Source organism: Crotalus tigris, unplaced genomic scaffold (genome assembly GCF_016545835.1).
Source record: "Crotalus tigris isolate CLP2741 ecotype Arizona unplaced genomic scaffold, ASM1654583v1 scf7180000019068.10715455, whole genome shotgun sequence".
NCBI lineage: Eukaryota > Metazoa > Chordata > Lepidosauria > Squamata > Viperidae > Crotalus > Crotalus tigris.
Genome location: NW_024097358.1, coordinates 9,549,254 through 9,566,713, shown reverse-complemented (window position 1 = coordinate 9,566,713; position 17,460 = coordinate 9,549,254). Strand labels below are relative to the sequence as shown.

At 37.8% G+C, this 17,460-nt stretch overlaps 1 protein-coding gene across 3 annotated transcripts in view; it reads right to left on the bottom strand.

The window, feature by feature from the left end:
• The window catches only part of ATXN7L3 (ataxin 7 like 3), a 36,826-nt gene extending 19,777 nt beyond the window's left edge, over positions 1-17,049 (bottom strand). For 2 of the 3 annotated variants that reach the window (XM_039359340.1, XM_039359342.1), the window contains exons 1-4: positions 16,659-16,938; positions 1,883-2,006; positions 1,490-1,622; positions 213-384 (exon numbers count right to left, since the gene is read on the bottom strand). In XM_039359340.1, the coding sequence (XP_039215274.1) occupies positions 213-384; positions 1,490-1,622; positions 1,883-1,933 (356 nt within the window). In that variant the 5' untranslated portion in view covers positions 1,934-2,006; positions 16,659-16,938. The other variant, XM_039359341.1, reaches the window with a different exon arrangement.
• Positions 17,050-17,460: the final 411 nt, after the last annotated feature.

The window sequence follows — 17,460 nt, the reverse complement described above, 5'->3', positions numbered from 1 at the left end:
GCATCAGTTCATGCATAATTTAGGCTAGCATGACAATGAAAAATGCATTACTTTAAGCATATAGAATAAACATAAAACAATACAATCATAGGAATCTCAAAGTTGGATTTTCTTTTTTCCTTCTGATACTTCTGATTTTCAAGCATATCATCCTTGGTCTCAGCTCTTTTCCTGATAGACATATAACATTCAGAGCATTCTCATGTCCTCACCTCCTATTGGCAATACGGCTGCTATTCCGACCCATACCAAGGCACTTCTCCAAATGTGGGGCAAAGCGGGAGGCAGCAATGCTTCGGCTACAGTTTGGGCACACACATTCCTTAGTCTTCCACTGGTTATAGACCTGGCCAAAAATATCCAGGCCTGGTTGATCCACAATTTCTATAACCAAAAAAGAAAGTAAGGATGTCTCTCAGTTGAACAAATAGCCAGGAAAAGAGCTACATACATAAGCATCTCAAGAACTTCTCCAAAGAGTAGCAGCTTAGATTGACAGAAATTTAAAAACAGTCCAGTTTACCCTTCTTTTAAGATAAGCATTACAAGAAGAATAGTGACCAACAATATAGTCATCACTGTTGCTACCAGAACAATTCTCAGTCACAGAGGGGGAGGCAAGAACCTCCAGATACTAGAATAGCTCTGACCAGCAGACACATAGGTATCACTCTTTCAACTCTCACAAAGCTCCTTGGATAATCGTAGAACAATCTTTCTCTCTCCCCTCCCCACACATACATATACACACTCCCCTGCCTATCTTATCATTATTGGGCAATAAAAGTTAAAATAGTGGCTGGATGAGTAGGGAGCATTGTAGGATATATATAAAATTTTGGGTTAAGCTAGTATTGTTCATCAAAACAGTTTTCCCTCTTGTTTAAACTTCTCGCACAAAAAGAAATTCTTTTGAGTTAAGTTGGGTTCCTGGTAACTTCATGGATAGTGTAATCTTCTTTGCAACAATACAAAAGCAATTCCCTATTGCCTTCTTCCAGGATATTCATTCTCTTTCCCAGACTAGCTTACAAATCCAGCATTCCTGATCATCTTCCATCCAAGTACAAATCAAGCATGATTCTGTTTAGCTTCTGAGCCAAAAAATATACAGTCAGGTGTTGTCGTCAGCTCAGCTACTAAGAGACAGAGCACAATGTGTGTGCACATGTGAGCCAGGTTATGTGGCAGCAAGTATGTCTGATTTTAAACAAAAAAATAGCACCCCAACTGGCAGCTGTGTATGCTTAGTTGAGGATAAGTTTATAGCTGGGTTTGCACAAATGTATCCTAGACAAATGTCAGACATAACAAAACAAATATGTTTTGTAGACAAGTTTTAGAGAAGCATGTTTAATGTCTTGTATGAATCCAATGTATATATAATCCTGAAATAGTATGTCCTATTATGCCATGTAGCAAGGTTTTACACCTAAGCAACATTCCTGGTAAAAAAATATAAGGGGCACTGGCTAAAACACACACTTACCAAAGTCCTTCATGCTATCAGGGTCTGTATCATCCAGAAAGAAGTATCCACATTTGACCGCCCGGTGTACCTCAAAGCACAAGCCCAGGCAAGCATCATCAATCAAGTCAGTATAAATATCATGAGCCAAAGCCTGCAAGGCAACAAAACCAAAAATGTCTTAACAGCAAGAACAAGGGACATTGGGAGACCTGTATATTATTATATATTATATTTCCCAATATAAAGAGAATGTATTCACTTTCAGGAAACATGACATTTTTAAAAATCTCCTTAATATCTATATACAAATGTCAGATAGATGACTCATAGCATACACATCTAAGCTAACTCTGACTACAGTGGGCTCTTCACTCTGTTCAAAAGAACTCTATCAACCACTTTGCAACTTACTTCTAACTTGCTGTTATCCAGGCCCGACAAAGTCATTTCCTCCATTTTCATTTGCAACAGCTATCAGAAAAGATGCTGAAAATGCAACATAGTAGAGGCGAGACTGAAATGGGAACAGGTGCCCCTAAATGAAGACAGGCAAAAAGATTCAATCATCACTTCAAGAAAATCTTACTTTCATAATGGAAAACAAAGCAATGAATAAGAAGTTATGCAGTACAGAAATATTAATGACAGTTTTAATTGATAATGGCTATAAATTGCCAATAATTTTGAAAAGTGCGCTTTGGGTGAGGATTGAGAGCCATTTTTGAAAAACCATTCTTGAAAGAAGTAAAAGTTTATAAAACCTATTTTATAAGTAGCCCTTGCCTCCAGCAATTTTTGGAAGTATTTCTCAATTTTTAATATAAGTTCTACTACTTCATTGAGAATTTGGTGGAAACCATATTCTTCTGCCTCCCCAGTTGACAGAACTATTGCTATGGTGTGGCAATGTATTAATGGGAAGGAATTATGGCCTCCTGCACAGGGCTCAGTCTCTGAATTCATGTAATCCACCAAACTATTGAGGGAAGTTAGCCCCCCTCCCAAGGAAATATTAAAAAGGAAAATATATTTTTCACCAAAAGGATTTTTTGAAAAGCAGAAACCAAACCTGGCCCCAAATTTCTTTGTCCCAAGCAAGAGCTAGCCTCATACAAATGCAGATGTAAAACCATCAGGGAGGTTGGAGCCAGGGAACTCAAGACAAAGAAACTCTTAAGAGTCATTAGCCCAGCCCCAGGGAAGCAGGAGATGACTTTTGGGATATAATAGGACTAACCCATTACCATCAAGTATACCATAGAGGCACACCTAAACTCAGGTCAGAATACGTGACACAGGAAATAGCCTCAAAGTTCATGCCACAGGAACAGGAAACTATTCCAAACAAAAGGCTAGAGGGGGTATAAAAAAACCCCAAGCCCATGTGCTCAACCCTTCTCTCCTCTGCTCTTTCCTGAAGAACCATCTTTCTGCAATAAACTGTAACCTTCTTCCCAAAGCAGCCGCCATGTTTGCTTATTTATTCCCGGCTTGGATGAACCAGGATGAAGACTTTACTTCTAACACTATTGTAGATGGTAACTTAACAAGTTCCATGTTGCTGAGTACCTGCTGAGGGCATCCATGACCTCTGACTACCTGACAAATTCCTGGGAAATTAATCAACCTGCCAGATTGCCATCCTCTCTCACTTGTTGATAGCAGTGCAATATAGATATTCATTCCTTGTTCTGGCACTGCTTTGTGGAGAAAGAAAGATGGGCTATAAATCTTATTAGAGATTTATAATGTAAATATACCATGCTTCTTTTTTTCCTCCACTCTGTAAAATTTCATGGCATTTTGTGGAAACAGACTGACACATTCCAACCTATGGCCTTAAATTCTCTTATCCAATGGTTATTCCAACTACCAGCCTGGCTTCTGAGAGATACAAAGTATTAGAAGTTGTCATGTTCATATTCCACTATTCAATCTTCAGTCAAAACGCAATGCAGGACTTAACTTATCATTAGTTTGGAGGAAGTACATGTTCCTCTCTTTCTTAGCAGTGAACTATATTAACCACATTCTATCCACCAATCCATATCATAGTGCCATCCAATTGTTATGGCTTTGATACTTTAACTTTCTCAGTAAGATCTCACATTTAATGTTAAATATTTAAAGCTGTGCACATAAACTATCTTGTTACAGCCTTCCAGATGTTCTATAATTACAAGGATCAGTTGGTTAGGTATTATGGGAATTGCAATCTAGCACATCTGAAAGGCATGAGATTAGGGAATGTTGTTTTACATTTTAGGTAGGTAAGAGGAGCCAGAATTTAGAAAGTATATAAATAGCTTCTGAGGGAAGTTAGCCCAGAGAAGGAAATATTAAAGAGGCAGAAAAATATATTTTTCCTCAAAAGGACTTTTTTTTAAAGACCAAACCTGGCCCCAAATTTATCTCTTTGCCCCAAGCAAGACTTTAGCCCCATACAAATGCAGATGTAAAATCATCAGATAATTGAAGCCAGAGCAATCAAGAAGACAAAAGAGAAGATCTGCATACCCCACCCAAACTCTAGGAGTCATTAGCCCCATCACCTGGGAAGCAGGCTATGATAATAGGATTAAACCACAGATATCAAGGCCTAGACAAACACTCAGAAACAGCCTCAGGGTTCATGCCACAGGAACAGGAAACTATTCCAAACAAGGCTAGAGAGGGTATAAAAAAACCCTACTGACCATGTACTCTCTCTCTTTCCTCTCCTCTGCTCCTTCCTGCAAGGACCATCTTTCTGCTTCTTCAATAAACTGTAACCTTCTTCCCAAAGCAGTCTCCATGTTGCTTATTTATTCCCGGCTTGGATGAACCAGGATGAAGACTTACTTCTAACAATTCCAAACATGACACCAAACCAAGGAATTGTTCATTCTGAACCACTATACAGCTTTCATCATCCAAGCCCCATTTTTCAATTTTCCACATCCATTATGAATCTAATAAAGTTGGTGTTCCATTCCGTTCTTTGCCAGAATACACTGATTACAAGTTTTTGCTACATAGTTAATCTTTCTGGAATTGATAAGACATCTAGAAATTTTCCCAGGATCTGACTATATTTTCAAATCTCTTGCTAGAGAAACCTCTAAAGATGGCAAAAAAACCACCCCCATAGATGTTCAAGTGCTGAGAATGCAAATACCCAAACTAATCAATATTTTTAAAATGAATTGGAACTGGATAAGAATAGAGGTATAGAAATATTCACAATTCTTAAGGAGCAAGAGAAAGAGAGGGGAGTATATTTTAGTGGCCTAGGAGTCTCCATTTTATTTTTTGGAAAAATTGATCTACACACATTTCACAAGAGTGATGCCTACTGAAAACTCAGACACCAGATAAATTTATGAGTAGTATTCAGCGCTTCAGATAGGATTTCAGGATCTATAACAAGCAAAACCAGAATAAAACAAATAACAGGAAGAAATACTAAGAATATGAGGCATACATATAACCAAATCCAATGTTCTTGGAAGCGGAATCTATCTTAAGGAAAGTACATTTTTATAGTACTGGCTAATGAAAACACTGCCACCTTAATCCTGGAGGATCTGCATACCAGCTCATTACAATTTAATCTATTATGTACTGGTCAGATCTGGGGCATGGGGCAATAGGTTAACCTATTCCTTTGTGCAAAAATAGTTGGCCTAAATAAGAACAAAGCAGACTGACCATCTATTAAGGACAGTTTCCAAAAGGTCCAACACTCCATCTCCAGCTTCAAAAATTGCTATCTTCACAACAGAATGGAAAGGGAACAGGAAAAAAAAAATACACTAAAATGATAAAAAATATTTGCGGAGAGCTTCCGGTACGGGGCGACTGCGATGGCAGCTACTTAGTAACCGTCCAGCTGGGAAGGTGTCAGAACCACGGAGCACAGCGCGTATCAGCTGGCCCGCGGCTCGGAATTCCCTTCCCGGGCAAAGGGAAGGGATAGAGAACGCAGGAGTAGAGGTAGAACTCCTGAACCCCCTCTGGATTTATTCCTAGAGGGGGTGGAAGGAGTGTTCCCTCGGAGCTCCTGCTGATCTCCGCCTCCCAGCTGTTTTTGCTTCTTTGGAAGCAAAAGAAACCGCCGCCTCTATCTCCGCGATTACAGTGTCTTGGTGAGTAACTTTTGAAGCGGACACAGCGGTCTAAAGGATTCTTTTTTAGTTTAGTGTTTTATTTCTTTCTTTTAGTTAGTTTTGGCTACCTTTCCTTTGTTCTTTCTTGCTGGCATGGAGAGAGAAAATAAGATGGCGTTTTGAAAGTGTCGGAGTTTTTTTTTTGTCTCTTTGTTCTTAAAGTACTGGACTTAAATGACTGTTTTTGATCTCTTTCTTTTTGGTTTTGGATTTCTCTTTTGATTTTTTCCTTTTTCTTTTTCGGACTTTTAAGGATTATAGTATTTTTGCCTTTTTTTAAATTCTGTTTCCCTCCTCCCCTTTTTTGGGGGGGGGAGAAGGGAAGAGAGAACTGTGTTTCATAAAATGGCTTCAAAGAGACAGCCGCCTTCTATAACATCTAAGGTGGTTTCCTCTCCCACAACTTTAATTGCACAACAACCACAACAACAACCCAAACATGCACCACCGACCCAGTCACCACCCTCTCCTCCTTTGCCAGGTTTCTCAGCACAAGAGATTAAAGGTATAATGGGAGATGTTGTATCCCAAATTAGAGATGAAATGAAGCAACTTGTTACACAGATTAAATCTGAAATTAAAGAAGAGTTAAGTGGGATGAAGGTCTCATTAGAAGACAATAATACCATCTTGCGGCAAGATATAGTTGCAGCTGTATCAGGCTTGGCTACGGTGGTGGTGAAGCTGGACTCGAGAGTGGAGGAAGTGGCAGACAAAGTTGACTCTTTTGAGGATAAATTCCAAGATATGGAAAGGAAGATGGAGATTTCACAAGAAGATATCCTTATGTCTCAGTACAGAGAGATGGAGCATGCCCTGAGGATCAGGGGTCTTAAGGAAGACATGAATCAAGACCTGATGGAGATGGTGCTTACTGATTTAGCTGTTGCTATGATTATGGATAAAGGAGAATTACGCAGAGAAGTGGAAAAAATCTACAGAGTTAACTCCTGGATTGCGAAGCAGAAGAATTTGCCTAGAGATGTTGTGATTTATTTTACAAAGAAGTCTCTGCGTAATGAAATTATACAAGCTTTTTATAATAAGAGATTCCAGATTGCAGCCCAAGATATCATCATTTTAAAGGAAATCCCATCAAAAATTTTAAGAAACAGGAAAGATTATGCTTTCCTAGTTAATGAGCTTAAAGCCAGATTGATGCCATTTAGATGGGAGATCCCGACGGGTATTGTTCTGAGCCATGCGAGGATGCGTTATAGGTTGAATATGGTTGATAAAGCCAAAGAGTTCTACAACACGGTCCTGGGAGCAGGCTCAGCTTTATCTGTTCAGAAACCTCTGAGTGGCAAAGAGTTGAAACAGCAATCTGAAGCACTGGGTCTGGTCTCTGCTGGGATGTTGCAAGCTGAATGGCAACGTCAAACAGAGGTTAAAGAGCAGAGGATGACCCGTGCAGCATATAGACGTAAGGAGAAGGAGCAACGCAAGAGAGAGACTAAAGAATCTTCTTCTGAAAGTGTTTCATTGCCGGTGGGAGGAGCAAGACCCAAGAATTCTGCAACACTTGCAGCAATGGCAGATCTCCAGGGAGTCTTCTCCAGGCTCCTGGATGAGGGAGATGGCAAAGTTTCTGACCTGGAATGTTAACGGTTTGAATTCCCCACAGAAAAGAAGGAAAATTTTTTACTACTTAAAGCAACATAACAATGATGTTATTTGCTTACAGGAAACTCATATTTTACTTAAGGATCAGAAGTATTTAGTTAACACCCGTCTAGGATCTCATTTTGTATCTTCTGCTCCTGGGAAAAAGGGGGGAGTGGTTATTTATGTGAAGCAAAATTTACCAGCTTGTCTGGTAGAATCAGATCCCCAAGGAAGATATGTGATGATTGAACTTGGTTTATATGGTAAGAAAATATTTATAGTGGGACTATATGCACCAAATCACCAACAGGAACAATTTTATAGATTGTTACATCAAAAAATACTTATAGTGGGACTATATGCACCAAATCACCAACAGGAACAATTTTATAGATTGTTACATCAAAAAATAACTTTGCTGGACTATAGATCCGTGGTATTAATGGGTGATTGGAATGGTGTCTTAGATATACAAAAGGATAAGAAAGGTTAAACAGGCAAAATTACCTAAAGCTTTTTTTGATATGAAGGAGGATTGGGAATTAAGGGATTATTGGCGGGAATGTAATCAAGAGGAGAGAGACTTTACTTTTTTTTCGGACAGACACCAATCCTTTTCAAGAATTGACTTTTTTTTATTACAACGGACTTATATAATAGAGTAAAGAATGTAAAGATTTTTCCTAGATCGTTGACGGATCATAGTCCAGTTTGGATGGAGCTGATTCAAGAAAAAGAGAAGATCCTGGAGGGTGAATGAAAACTTATTCAGACAAGAAAAGAATGTTCAAAAGTTAAAGGAGTGTTTAAAGGATTATTTTGCTTTAAATATGTATAAGGGGACTTCAATGTCAATGGTATGGGATGCAGGTAAAGCATTTATGCGTGGGATCTTGATAAAAATGAATAACTTTCACAAGCAAAAGCAGACTCAGAAACGTAAAGAATTGGAAGATGAAATTAAATTAAAAGAAAAGTCTTTGATTTTAAATCCTTCAGATGAAAGCATTAAAGAATCTATAAAGTTGTTAAAAACACAATTTAATATGTTGTTGGCGGACCAAGCTGCAACTAACTTATTGTTTATGAAACAAAGTACATTTTGTAATGCCAATAAACCAGGGAGATGGCTGGCCTATCAATTAAGAAAGAAACAGAGACAGAGAATAATAGATAAAATAAATTATAAGGGTAAATTAGTTTTTCAGAAGGAATTGATCAAGAGATCTTTTTTAGACTATTACCAAAAACTATACAAATCTACTAATGTGCAAATCTTAGATATAAATAAATACTTAAGCGAGGCTAGCTTTCCCAAATTGACAGAGGATCAGAAACATGAAATTAATGGCTTAATTACTAAAGAGGAAATTGTGATAGCAATTAAGCAATTGAAACCAGGGAAAGCACCGGGTACGGATGGACTGACAGCTGTTTATTATAAAGCTTTAATGGAGATGATCCAACCATTAAGTGATCTTTTTAATGATATCTTACAGGGCTCAGAGATTCCTCCCTCATGGCGTAGTGCTTTTATATCTTTGATTCCAAAGGAGGATCAAGATCTTACTTTACCAAAGAATTATAGACCTATATCTCTTTTAAATGTTGACTATAAGATATTTGTTAAAATCCTAGTAAATAGGCTTATGAGGGTTGTGCATCATCTTGTGCATAAAGACCAATCTGGGTTTATAACTGGTAGGTACATGAAAAACAATGTTAGACAAATTATTAACTTATTAGAATATCTAGACAAGAACAACCAAGTCCCCGCAGGGCTGATATTTTTAGATGCTGAAAAAGCTTTTGATCAACTGAATTGGCATTTTATGCTAAGAGTAATTGAAGAGATGAATTTTGGTGAAAAGATATTACAAGCTCTTACGGTAATATATCAAAAACAAACGGCACAACTTATTGTCAATGGAGGTTTGTCAGAGGTTTTTACAATAGAGAAAGGTACTAGGCAGGGATGTCCATTATCACCGTTGTTGTTTGTTTTAACACTGGAAATACTGTTGATCAAAATTCGAGAGTCGCAGGAAATTAAAGGAATACAAGTTAACAAAAAAGAATATAAGTTAAGAGCTTTTGCGGACGACTTGGTGGTTACTTTGTCGCAACCTACCCATTCTGCAGTAAAGTTACTACAGGTGATCCATTATTATGGTTTGGTTTTGGGTTTTAAGATTAATGTTAATAAGACTAAAATCTTATCCAAAAATATGACTACTCAGGAGAAGCAAACTCTGGCTAACTTGACGGGTTTTGAAATTGTCAATAAGGTAAAATATTTGGGGGTGATATTATCTGTTTCTAATGCAAAATTATTTAAAAATAACTATGAAAGGTTGTGGGCTAGTGTACAGAAGGACTTGAATAATTGGGAGAAGTTGCAATTATCTCTCATGGGAAGAATTGCAGTGATAAAAATGAATGTTCTACCCAAGTTCCTTTTTTTGTTCCAAATGTTACCGATTTTGAAGAATGAGATTAATTTAAGTGAATGGCAGAAAGGCCTCAATAAATTCATTTGGGCAGGGAAAAAGCCAAGGGTTAAGTTTAAAATCATGCAAGACTTCCGTGAGAGAGGTGGACTCAAGGTACCGAATTTGAAATTATACTATGATGCGGTGGTTTTAACATTAATTAGTGACTGGGTAAATTTGACAAATCTTGAGATACTCCATCTAGAGGGATGGGACTTACTCTTTGGGTGGCATGCCTATTTAATATTTAATAAAAAAGTGGACTGGGCTTTCAAATCTCACATTATAAGAATTTCCTTACTTAGGATTTGGAGAAAATATTATAAAAGTGATTTTAAAGTACCATTATGGGCTATACCTTGGCATGCGATAGAAGGAATAAAAAGGGGTGTTAAAATGGATATGGTGTCTTACAGACAGCTACTCAGTGGGACGGACAAAATTGGCAGTTAAAATCACGGGAAGAGTTAGCACAAGAAAATAATATTTATTCTTGGTTTCAATACAGACAATTAGCAGATAGATGGAAGGTGGATTGTAAGGTGGGTTTTCTTAGAGAAGATGAAAATTTTATTAAGCAAGTGAAGGATCAAAGACAAACTCATATTAAGAGAATTTATGGGGTTCTAGTTGAATTGGACTCAGAAACGGAATTAATTAAAGATTGTATGATTAGATGGGCGCAGAACTTTGGTGAACCAGTTCCATTGGATACCTGGGAAACCATTTGGGTGAGAAATGTCAAATTTACACAAGCACAGAATTTAAGGGAGAATTTTTATAAAATGTTTTATAGATGGCACCTTGATCCACAAAAAATGTCTTTCATGTACCCTGACTTACAGCCTAAATGTTGGAGATGTGGTTATTTGGATGCTACCTATTATCACATTTGGTGGTCGTGCAGAGAGATAAAAGCCTTTTGGATTAAGATATGGTGGAATATTCAGAGAATTTTTAGAAGGAGGATAAAATTTACTCCACAATTATTTTTGTTAGGCATAGTTATTGATTGTGATACAAAGGAGGTTATATTGATGTTAAATTTGATTACAGCCGCAAGGCTGTTAGTAGGACAATACTGGAAGAAGGAATCTTTGCCTACAATGCAGGAATGGTTCCTTAAAGTGTCTTATTTGGCGGAAATGGCAAAGATTTCGGCTTTTTTAAAGGAACAAACGCAAGAGAAATTTCTTGCTGTTTGGGATAAATGGATAAAATTTATACAATTTAAATTGGATATAAAAAAATATCACATAGCTTTTTCATAACTTTTATTTTTATTTTTATATATATATACACATATATCTCAGTGTTATATATTTTTTTATATATATATATAACTTTTTAAATTCTTTTTTAATTAAGCCTATATTCTGCTCTGGGAAGCTCGGGGGGGGGAAGGGGGTGGGCGTTTTGGGGGGGTTGGGGAAGGGGAGTTTTGTTATGTCATGTTTAGTTTTTTTTTCTGTATAGGTTGTTTTTCGTTTCTGTATTGTTATTTTGTTTTTTTTGTAAAAATTTATAAAAATTTTCAATAAAAAAAAATATTTGCAACACTTCAAAAAGGAGAGGGCACAAAGTAAACTGACAAAACAAACTGATCCCATCCAAAGATATAGGCACCTCATCTTTAGAAACATTAAAACTGCATTCACTGAGAGTATGGACAGACTGCACAGATGTAAGGTAAGTGTTCCATAAGCGTTCCAAACAGCCTCCAGAGGTAACTATCAGATTGAGGTGAGGCATTTGTCAAATGCAGGCAACAGCAAGAAAGAAAAAGAGAAATCTGAAAATAATCTGTTTGATGGCCTTTTCAAATCAACACCTTCATCCACCATCTTGTCTTACTCCTCTTGTGCTCCCCAGCACACTTCCACAGAAACTAAGGTCCACAAACAGCTTTCTCTTTTTTTTTCTTTTGAAAAATACCAGATTAGATAAAACTAGATTGTAATCTAGCTATTTCTGGGATTCAAAAGTTTTTGCTGACTCCCATTTCTCTTTTTCTGAGATTGTTCAGATACCAATCAGAAGTTGTATCCTTCTGTAAATTGACATAGAAGAAAAATCTCGCAAGCTTGTGTGCTGCACGGTAAAAGCTTTGCTAATATGGAGCCCCCAGAGCTGAAAAAGAGGCAATCTACATTTCAATGGTTTTGAAGGGGAGGGATGATGAGAGAGGCAGAAGCATCTATATTAATGAGCTTTTATCTACTTTTGAAAAGAGAGAATGATCATGTAAAAGCTTAGGTTGAAATTATAGATCAACAAGCTCAAATGGGGAGCTCACAAATCAGCTATGCATTGTGTTAATAAAAGAATTGGGGTGTCTGTGTGTGTGTATGATAAAAATATACGTGGGATAAAAAAAATCTAACATTAACATACATGAAAGATAGAACCATTGCATCACTGATATTGATTAGTGCTACTCAAAATCTCTCTTTTCTTCTAAGAATTACATGATCCAAAAATGCATCTTAAAAAAAATTGTATTCATATTCTCAGGCAGAGATTTTATATACTTCTATGTATAACTCATGGCTTTTTTAACATTGCAATGTCCTGTTTTACAAGACTTTTAAAATGAAATGCCAACTAATAATGTAATCTATGTTTACTACATCATTGCAAGGTTAGAACCTTTTAAAAAGGGGTGTTGGCTTTTAAAAATCCCCCATGAGGGGGTGTTAGATTGGCACTGAGAAATGAGAAAGTAATCCATATACACATGAAAACACTGCACAAAACTGCCTTTTCTCTAATATAAGGGAGTTGTCATCTGCAGTTGATAGACTAAAAGATGCAAATAAACCAGTCTTTGTCTCGCTCTTATACACACCCTATATTGCTCAAGAGAAATCCATCCCTTAATCTTTAAGAGAGCTAGCTTACAAAAGAATGGATGGGCTTGCAAAGCTTAGTAATAATTTCAAGGTTCCTTTGGCACCCCATTGTTGGGGAAAGTACTCCTTTAACACCAGATGCAGACTTCATTTGCTTAACAAAGACAAAACCAAACCTGGACATTATAGGATATCCCAGATCTAATGTTTCCCTATAGCCAGCCATCTGGAATCACCCTCCTTTCATCCTGGACACTGTATCCATTCCTAAACTCAGCTGCCAAATAGGAAGTTGTCCATTTGGAACACTATAAGACACTAATGTGAGGACTGTTCTGAATATCATTGAATATTTACAATACCATAATGAGAAACAGGCAGCTTTAATATTCCTAGATGCAGAGAAGGCCTTTGACAATTTAAATTGGACTTTTATGTTTAAAGTCCTGGAAGAAATGGACTTTGGAGAGAGCTTTATTCAAGGAGTTAAATCTATTTACACATCACAGCAAGCAAAAATTGTTATTAATGGTGATTTAATTGATCCATGTGATATTCAAAGTACAAGACAAGGATGCCCCTTATTATTTATTTTGATATTGGAAGTTTAAAATGCAAAGAGAAGTGAAAAAAAATTTGGAACTCTAATTTTATATATGGTTGACGGCAGCAAGATTGCTCTATGCATAAAAGTGGAAGGATGCCTCGATTTCTATCATGGACAAATCATTACAAAAGCTGATGGAATTAGCAGAGATGGACCAAATTGACTGTGCTGATAAAAGAAAAGAACATAAGCACCTTTGTTTGAGTTTGGAAACCGCTTCTGGACTTTGTGCTTGAGGTGGAAAAAAAATAACATTATGATTTTGGGTTTTACTGGTTAGTCTGATTTGTGGATACAGAAATGGTTAGTGCATACTACTATAGAAATGTAAAAAGTTGAGATTGGATTTTAATGTCTGATTTTACTACAACAAAGAGTCGGAAGTCAATGCCTTTTGTTTCTTCCCCTTCCTTTCTTCACACTTTTTTTGTTTTCCCTTTCTCTTTTCCCTTTCTCTACTGTTCTCCTCTACTATTTGCTTTTCTATTTTCACATTTTATGTTATAAATGAATAAAACTAATAAAAAAACTAGAAGACCACTTTTCTCATCACCAAGACTACATAATGGTGGTCAGTTTTACCATCTATTTGGGCCATTTATACAACTTGAAAATAAGGAAGAATTAATCAAGTTCTTATTTAAATTGGCTATTTATTTTACAGCATGTCTTGAAGCCTAGCTTTCACTTCCAACCGCCTGTCCTCCTGGGCCTTGGTATCTCATTTTTTAATCTCCCTCTCTGATTCACAGCTCGCCCTCAAAATATGCCGCTTTTACTACTGTGCCACCAAATCTTGCAAGAGTTAAAATATCCCCTCTAAATTTGGTGTGTGTTTTAAAAAAAACTGTTATCAGTGGCTCTCATCAGTTGTTTGTCAATTTATTTTTCAAGCCACAGAATCAATTCGGGTCAACAAAAGCTGATATGCGTACTTAAATACCATGTAAGATTAATTTGGACCCTGCCCTTCTCTTGCACTGCTTTATCTCTTCAGTGCAGAAACTGAACTGATGCTCAAATGTACAGTCTTTATACTGGTTATACTGGTTGCTGCACAAGCACCATGCCCGGAACAAACGGGAGCCTCCCCAAATGGCTTTATTCTCAATCCAAGGGGGGGAGGTACAAGTCACAGTTACTCATCAGAGGAAAACGGATTTGTGCTCTGTTCTGAGGAAATTTTACCTTTTTAATTATTATACTTCACATTCTAGAAAGAAGTGTTGGAGCTAAGTCCTATTTTGAATTACAAAGAGACAGGACTTGGAAAACAAAGATGAAGTAACTATAAATGGAACTGATAGAAGTCTAAAAACAAAACCAGATAATAATGCTTAATTGCAGAAGGGAAACCCAATAAAAGGAATTGATGATCTTAAATTTTCTGTACTATAATTCCTGTCGCCACTATCCAACTTGCTGGAATCAAGTTGGGAAACAATTCATTCAGCGCTATTATGTGCCTTCCATGCCTCCTCTGAATTCCAAGCAACTACTCCCTTAATCCAATTCAGCCTTGCTTTATTATATCCATCAGTTTCCAGACCTTTCTGAATATCTGCTCTCAGCTCCTCCTAATTGCATTACCTTCTTTAGCGGAGTCTTCTACTTCATACCATATTTTTGCTTTTAATTAAGTAAAAAAAAGAAGAGACAAAAAAGAATACTTATATATGAATATGAGAGTCACTGTAAGATAAGTTGAAGTACTGGATTTGAAATGAAAGAGACCCCAAGTCCTAGTTCCTTCCCAGGCATGGAAACCAGCTGGGTAGTTTGATCATCTTAATTGCTCTTTTGTGCACCTTTTCCAAAGTCTCAACATCTTTTTTGTAATGTGGTGACCAAAACTGGATGCAGTATACCAGAATGCAGCCTTACTAAGGTTTTATAAAGCGGTACTAATACTTCACGGGATTTTGATTCTATGCCCATTTATACAACCAAGGATTGTATTGGCTTTTTTGACTGCTGATGCACACTGCTGGATTATCGTCCACTAAGACTCCAAGATCCCTCTCACAGTTACTGTTTTTGAGCCAGGTTTTGTCTAATCTGTACTTGTACCTTTGGTTTTTTTCCTTCCCAGGTGTAAAACTTTGCTTTTCTCCACAATAATTTTCATTTTGCTGGATAGGGCCCATTGTTCAAGTCTGTCAACATCTTTTTGGATTCTGAGCTTGTCTTCTGGGGTGTTGGCATTCTTGCTAGTTTAGAGTCATCTAAAAATTTGATGAGTTCCCCTCCTATTGCCTTAACTAGGTCATTTAGGAAGATATTGAAGAATACTGGGCGAATTACATTCACAGTGAGTAAAAAAAAGTTGAAGATGAGATTTTAATTTTTGGGGGGAGCAAAAAGGGAAGAATCTACATAGGGCTGGGATTTCATATTTATAAACAAAATTTTCTACATAAATATTTTTTTAAAAAGGATTACCACATTTCATTATAGCTGTCCATATGAAGTCCATGACTGTAGGTAAATTACAAATAACATATTTTCCACCCCAATTACTCAAACTAATACAGCTAAAGTACAACTGTAGTGCATCTAGGGAGTGCCACTTTGAGAAAAGGGGCTTTCATCCTTGCTTTTATCATGCTCATTTTTTCATTCTCACTTATCCTGGGTGCTGCTTTGCACACATCCTTCAGGAAATATTTCATTTGGTAAAAGGAGTTGTCAGTCACATTCTGCCCTCATCCAGAACTAATTAGTTACTCTTCCTCACTAGCTCAGCAACTGCCTTATCAGATCAAGGATTGCTCTGGTTTATCCCTACAGCAGAACATTTGCTTTGGAAATGTTCAACTGTATGTTCCAACATTCCACATTCTGAGATAAGCAGGTCTGATATGTTCAGTAAAAATTGGTATGCTTGCTACATTTATATCTTATTGCTCTTTCAGGAAAATCAGGGCAGGACACAACTTTTTTCTTCCCTCATTTTATCTTGACCACAACCTAGAGAAGCAGACTAAACTATGTATGTGAGCCAGGCCGAAGATTATTTACTAAGTTTTGTAACTAGAGATTTCTAATAGAGCCTCTCCTGCACTAACATCTAAGCACTATCCTGGGCTAACTCTTGTTAAGACTGTCTGCCAATAATCTACTCCATTTTATACAATGAAGAAAGTTGCTCTACATTATAAAGATCCCTTTAGCCAAGCTTTCAGTATCCAGCAGTGAATAATCCAGTGTCCCTGAAACATTGTAAGCCCGGGTAAATTCAATAGCTCTCCCTATTTCTTTATTGAACAATGCTCCTCCAAAAAATTAATTATCTTTTAATCAGGTCTCCAAGCAAACAATTATTTTCCTGCCCAATCCCCATCCCACATCTGTTTATCCACCCCATTTCTTACTTCACCCCATCCCTGCCTATTTGCATGCCCATTATCCCTCCCATAGCAGCCCCTCGACCTACTGTCCCTTCTCCAAATTATTGCCCTCCCCTCTTCATTTACTTACCTCCACACACGGGGCAGGAAGAGGAAGAAAAGACTCACAATCGACCACCTCCCCCTTGAAGGCCCGTGGCTGCTTCCCAGGCAGCCTGCCGGGCCCCAGGCGAAGCAGCCATGCCCCCTCCTCACCGGGCCCCAGCTCAACGCAAGGCCCCTGGCAGGAAGAAGAAAAGAGAGAGTCGATCGGATGGATAGGTCAGTCCGGCCTAACGCATCTACCTCCTTTTCTTTTACAGCAGTTACAACATTGGCGGTAGCAAATAGGGAAGGGAAGGGGAAGGGGGAAACACCTTTTGCAATAGAGACTCAACCGAACTTGCTGGTAACGGGGCGGGCACCGGAGGAGGGCAGAAAAAGATGTGGGGAGAAGGGCGCCCAATGGAGTTGCTCTTAAGGGAAGAGCGAAGGAAGCGACCAACTGACGTAATTTCTGTCTCCTCCTCTTCTCCCCCCCCCCGTCCCGCTGTCATCAAGGTTGTTGTCGAGGAGTCGCTGCTTACTGGTACATTGTTACATTTTCTGTAGAATGTCAGAATTTTCCGGGGTTATGGGGAAGGGACAACGTGTGCGTGTGTACACTTAAACTCAAAATTGGCGGATATATGTACTCGCACTCGCATCTTTGTGCTCATGAATTCGCTCCTAGACCCTAGCCCTCGCTCCTGAGCCCCGCCTAGACCCTAACTTTGGAAAACAAATGCAAAACGTGCCACAACCAGGGCGAAAGAGTTGCTTGCAGTCTACCACTCCGGCCAATTCTTTCCCAGATATTCAGGTCTGGAATTCATAGAAGAGGTGGAAAATAA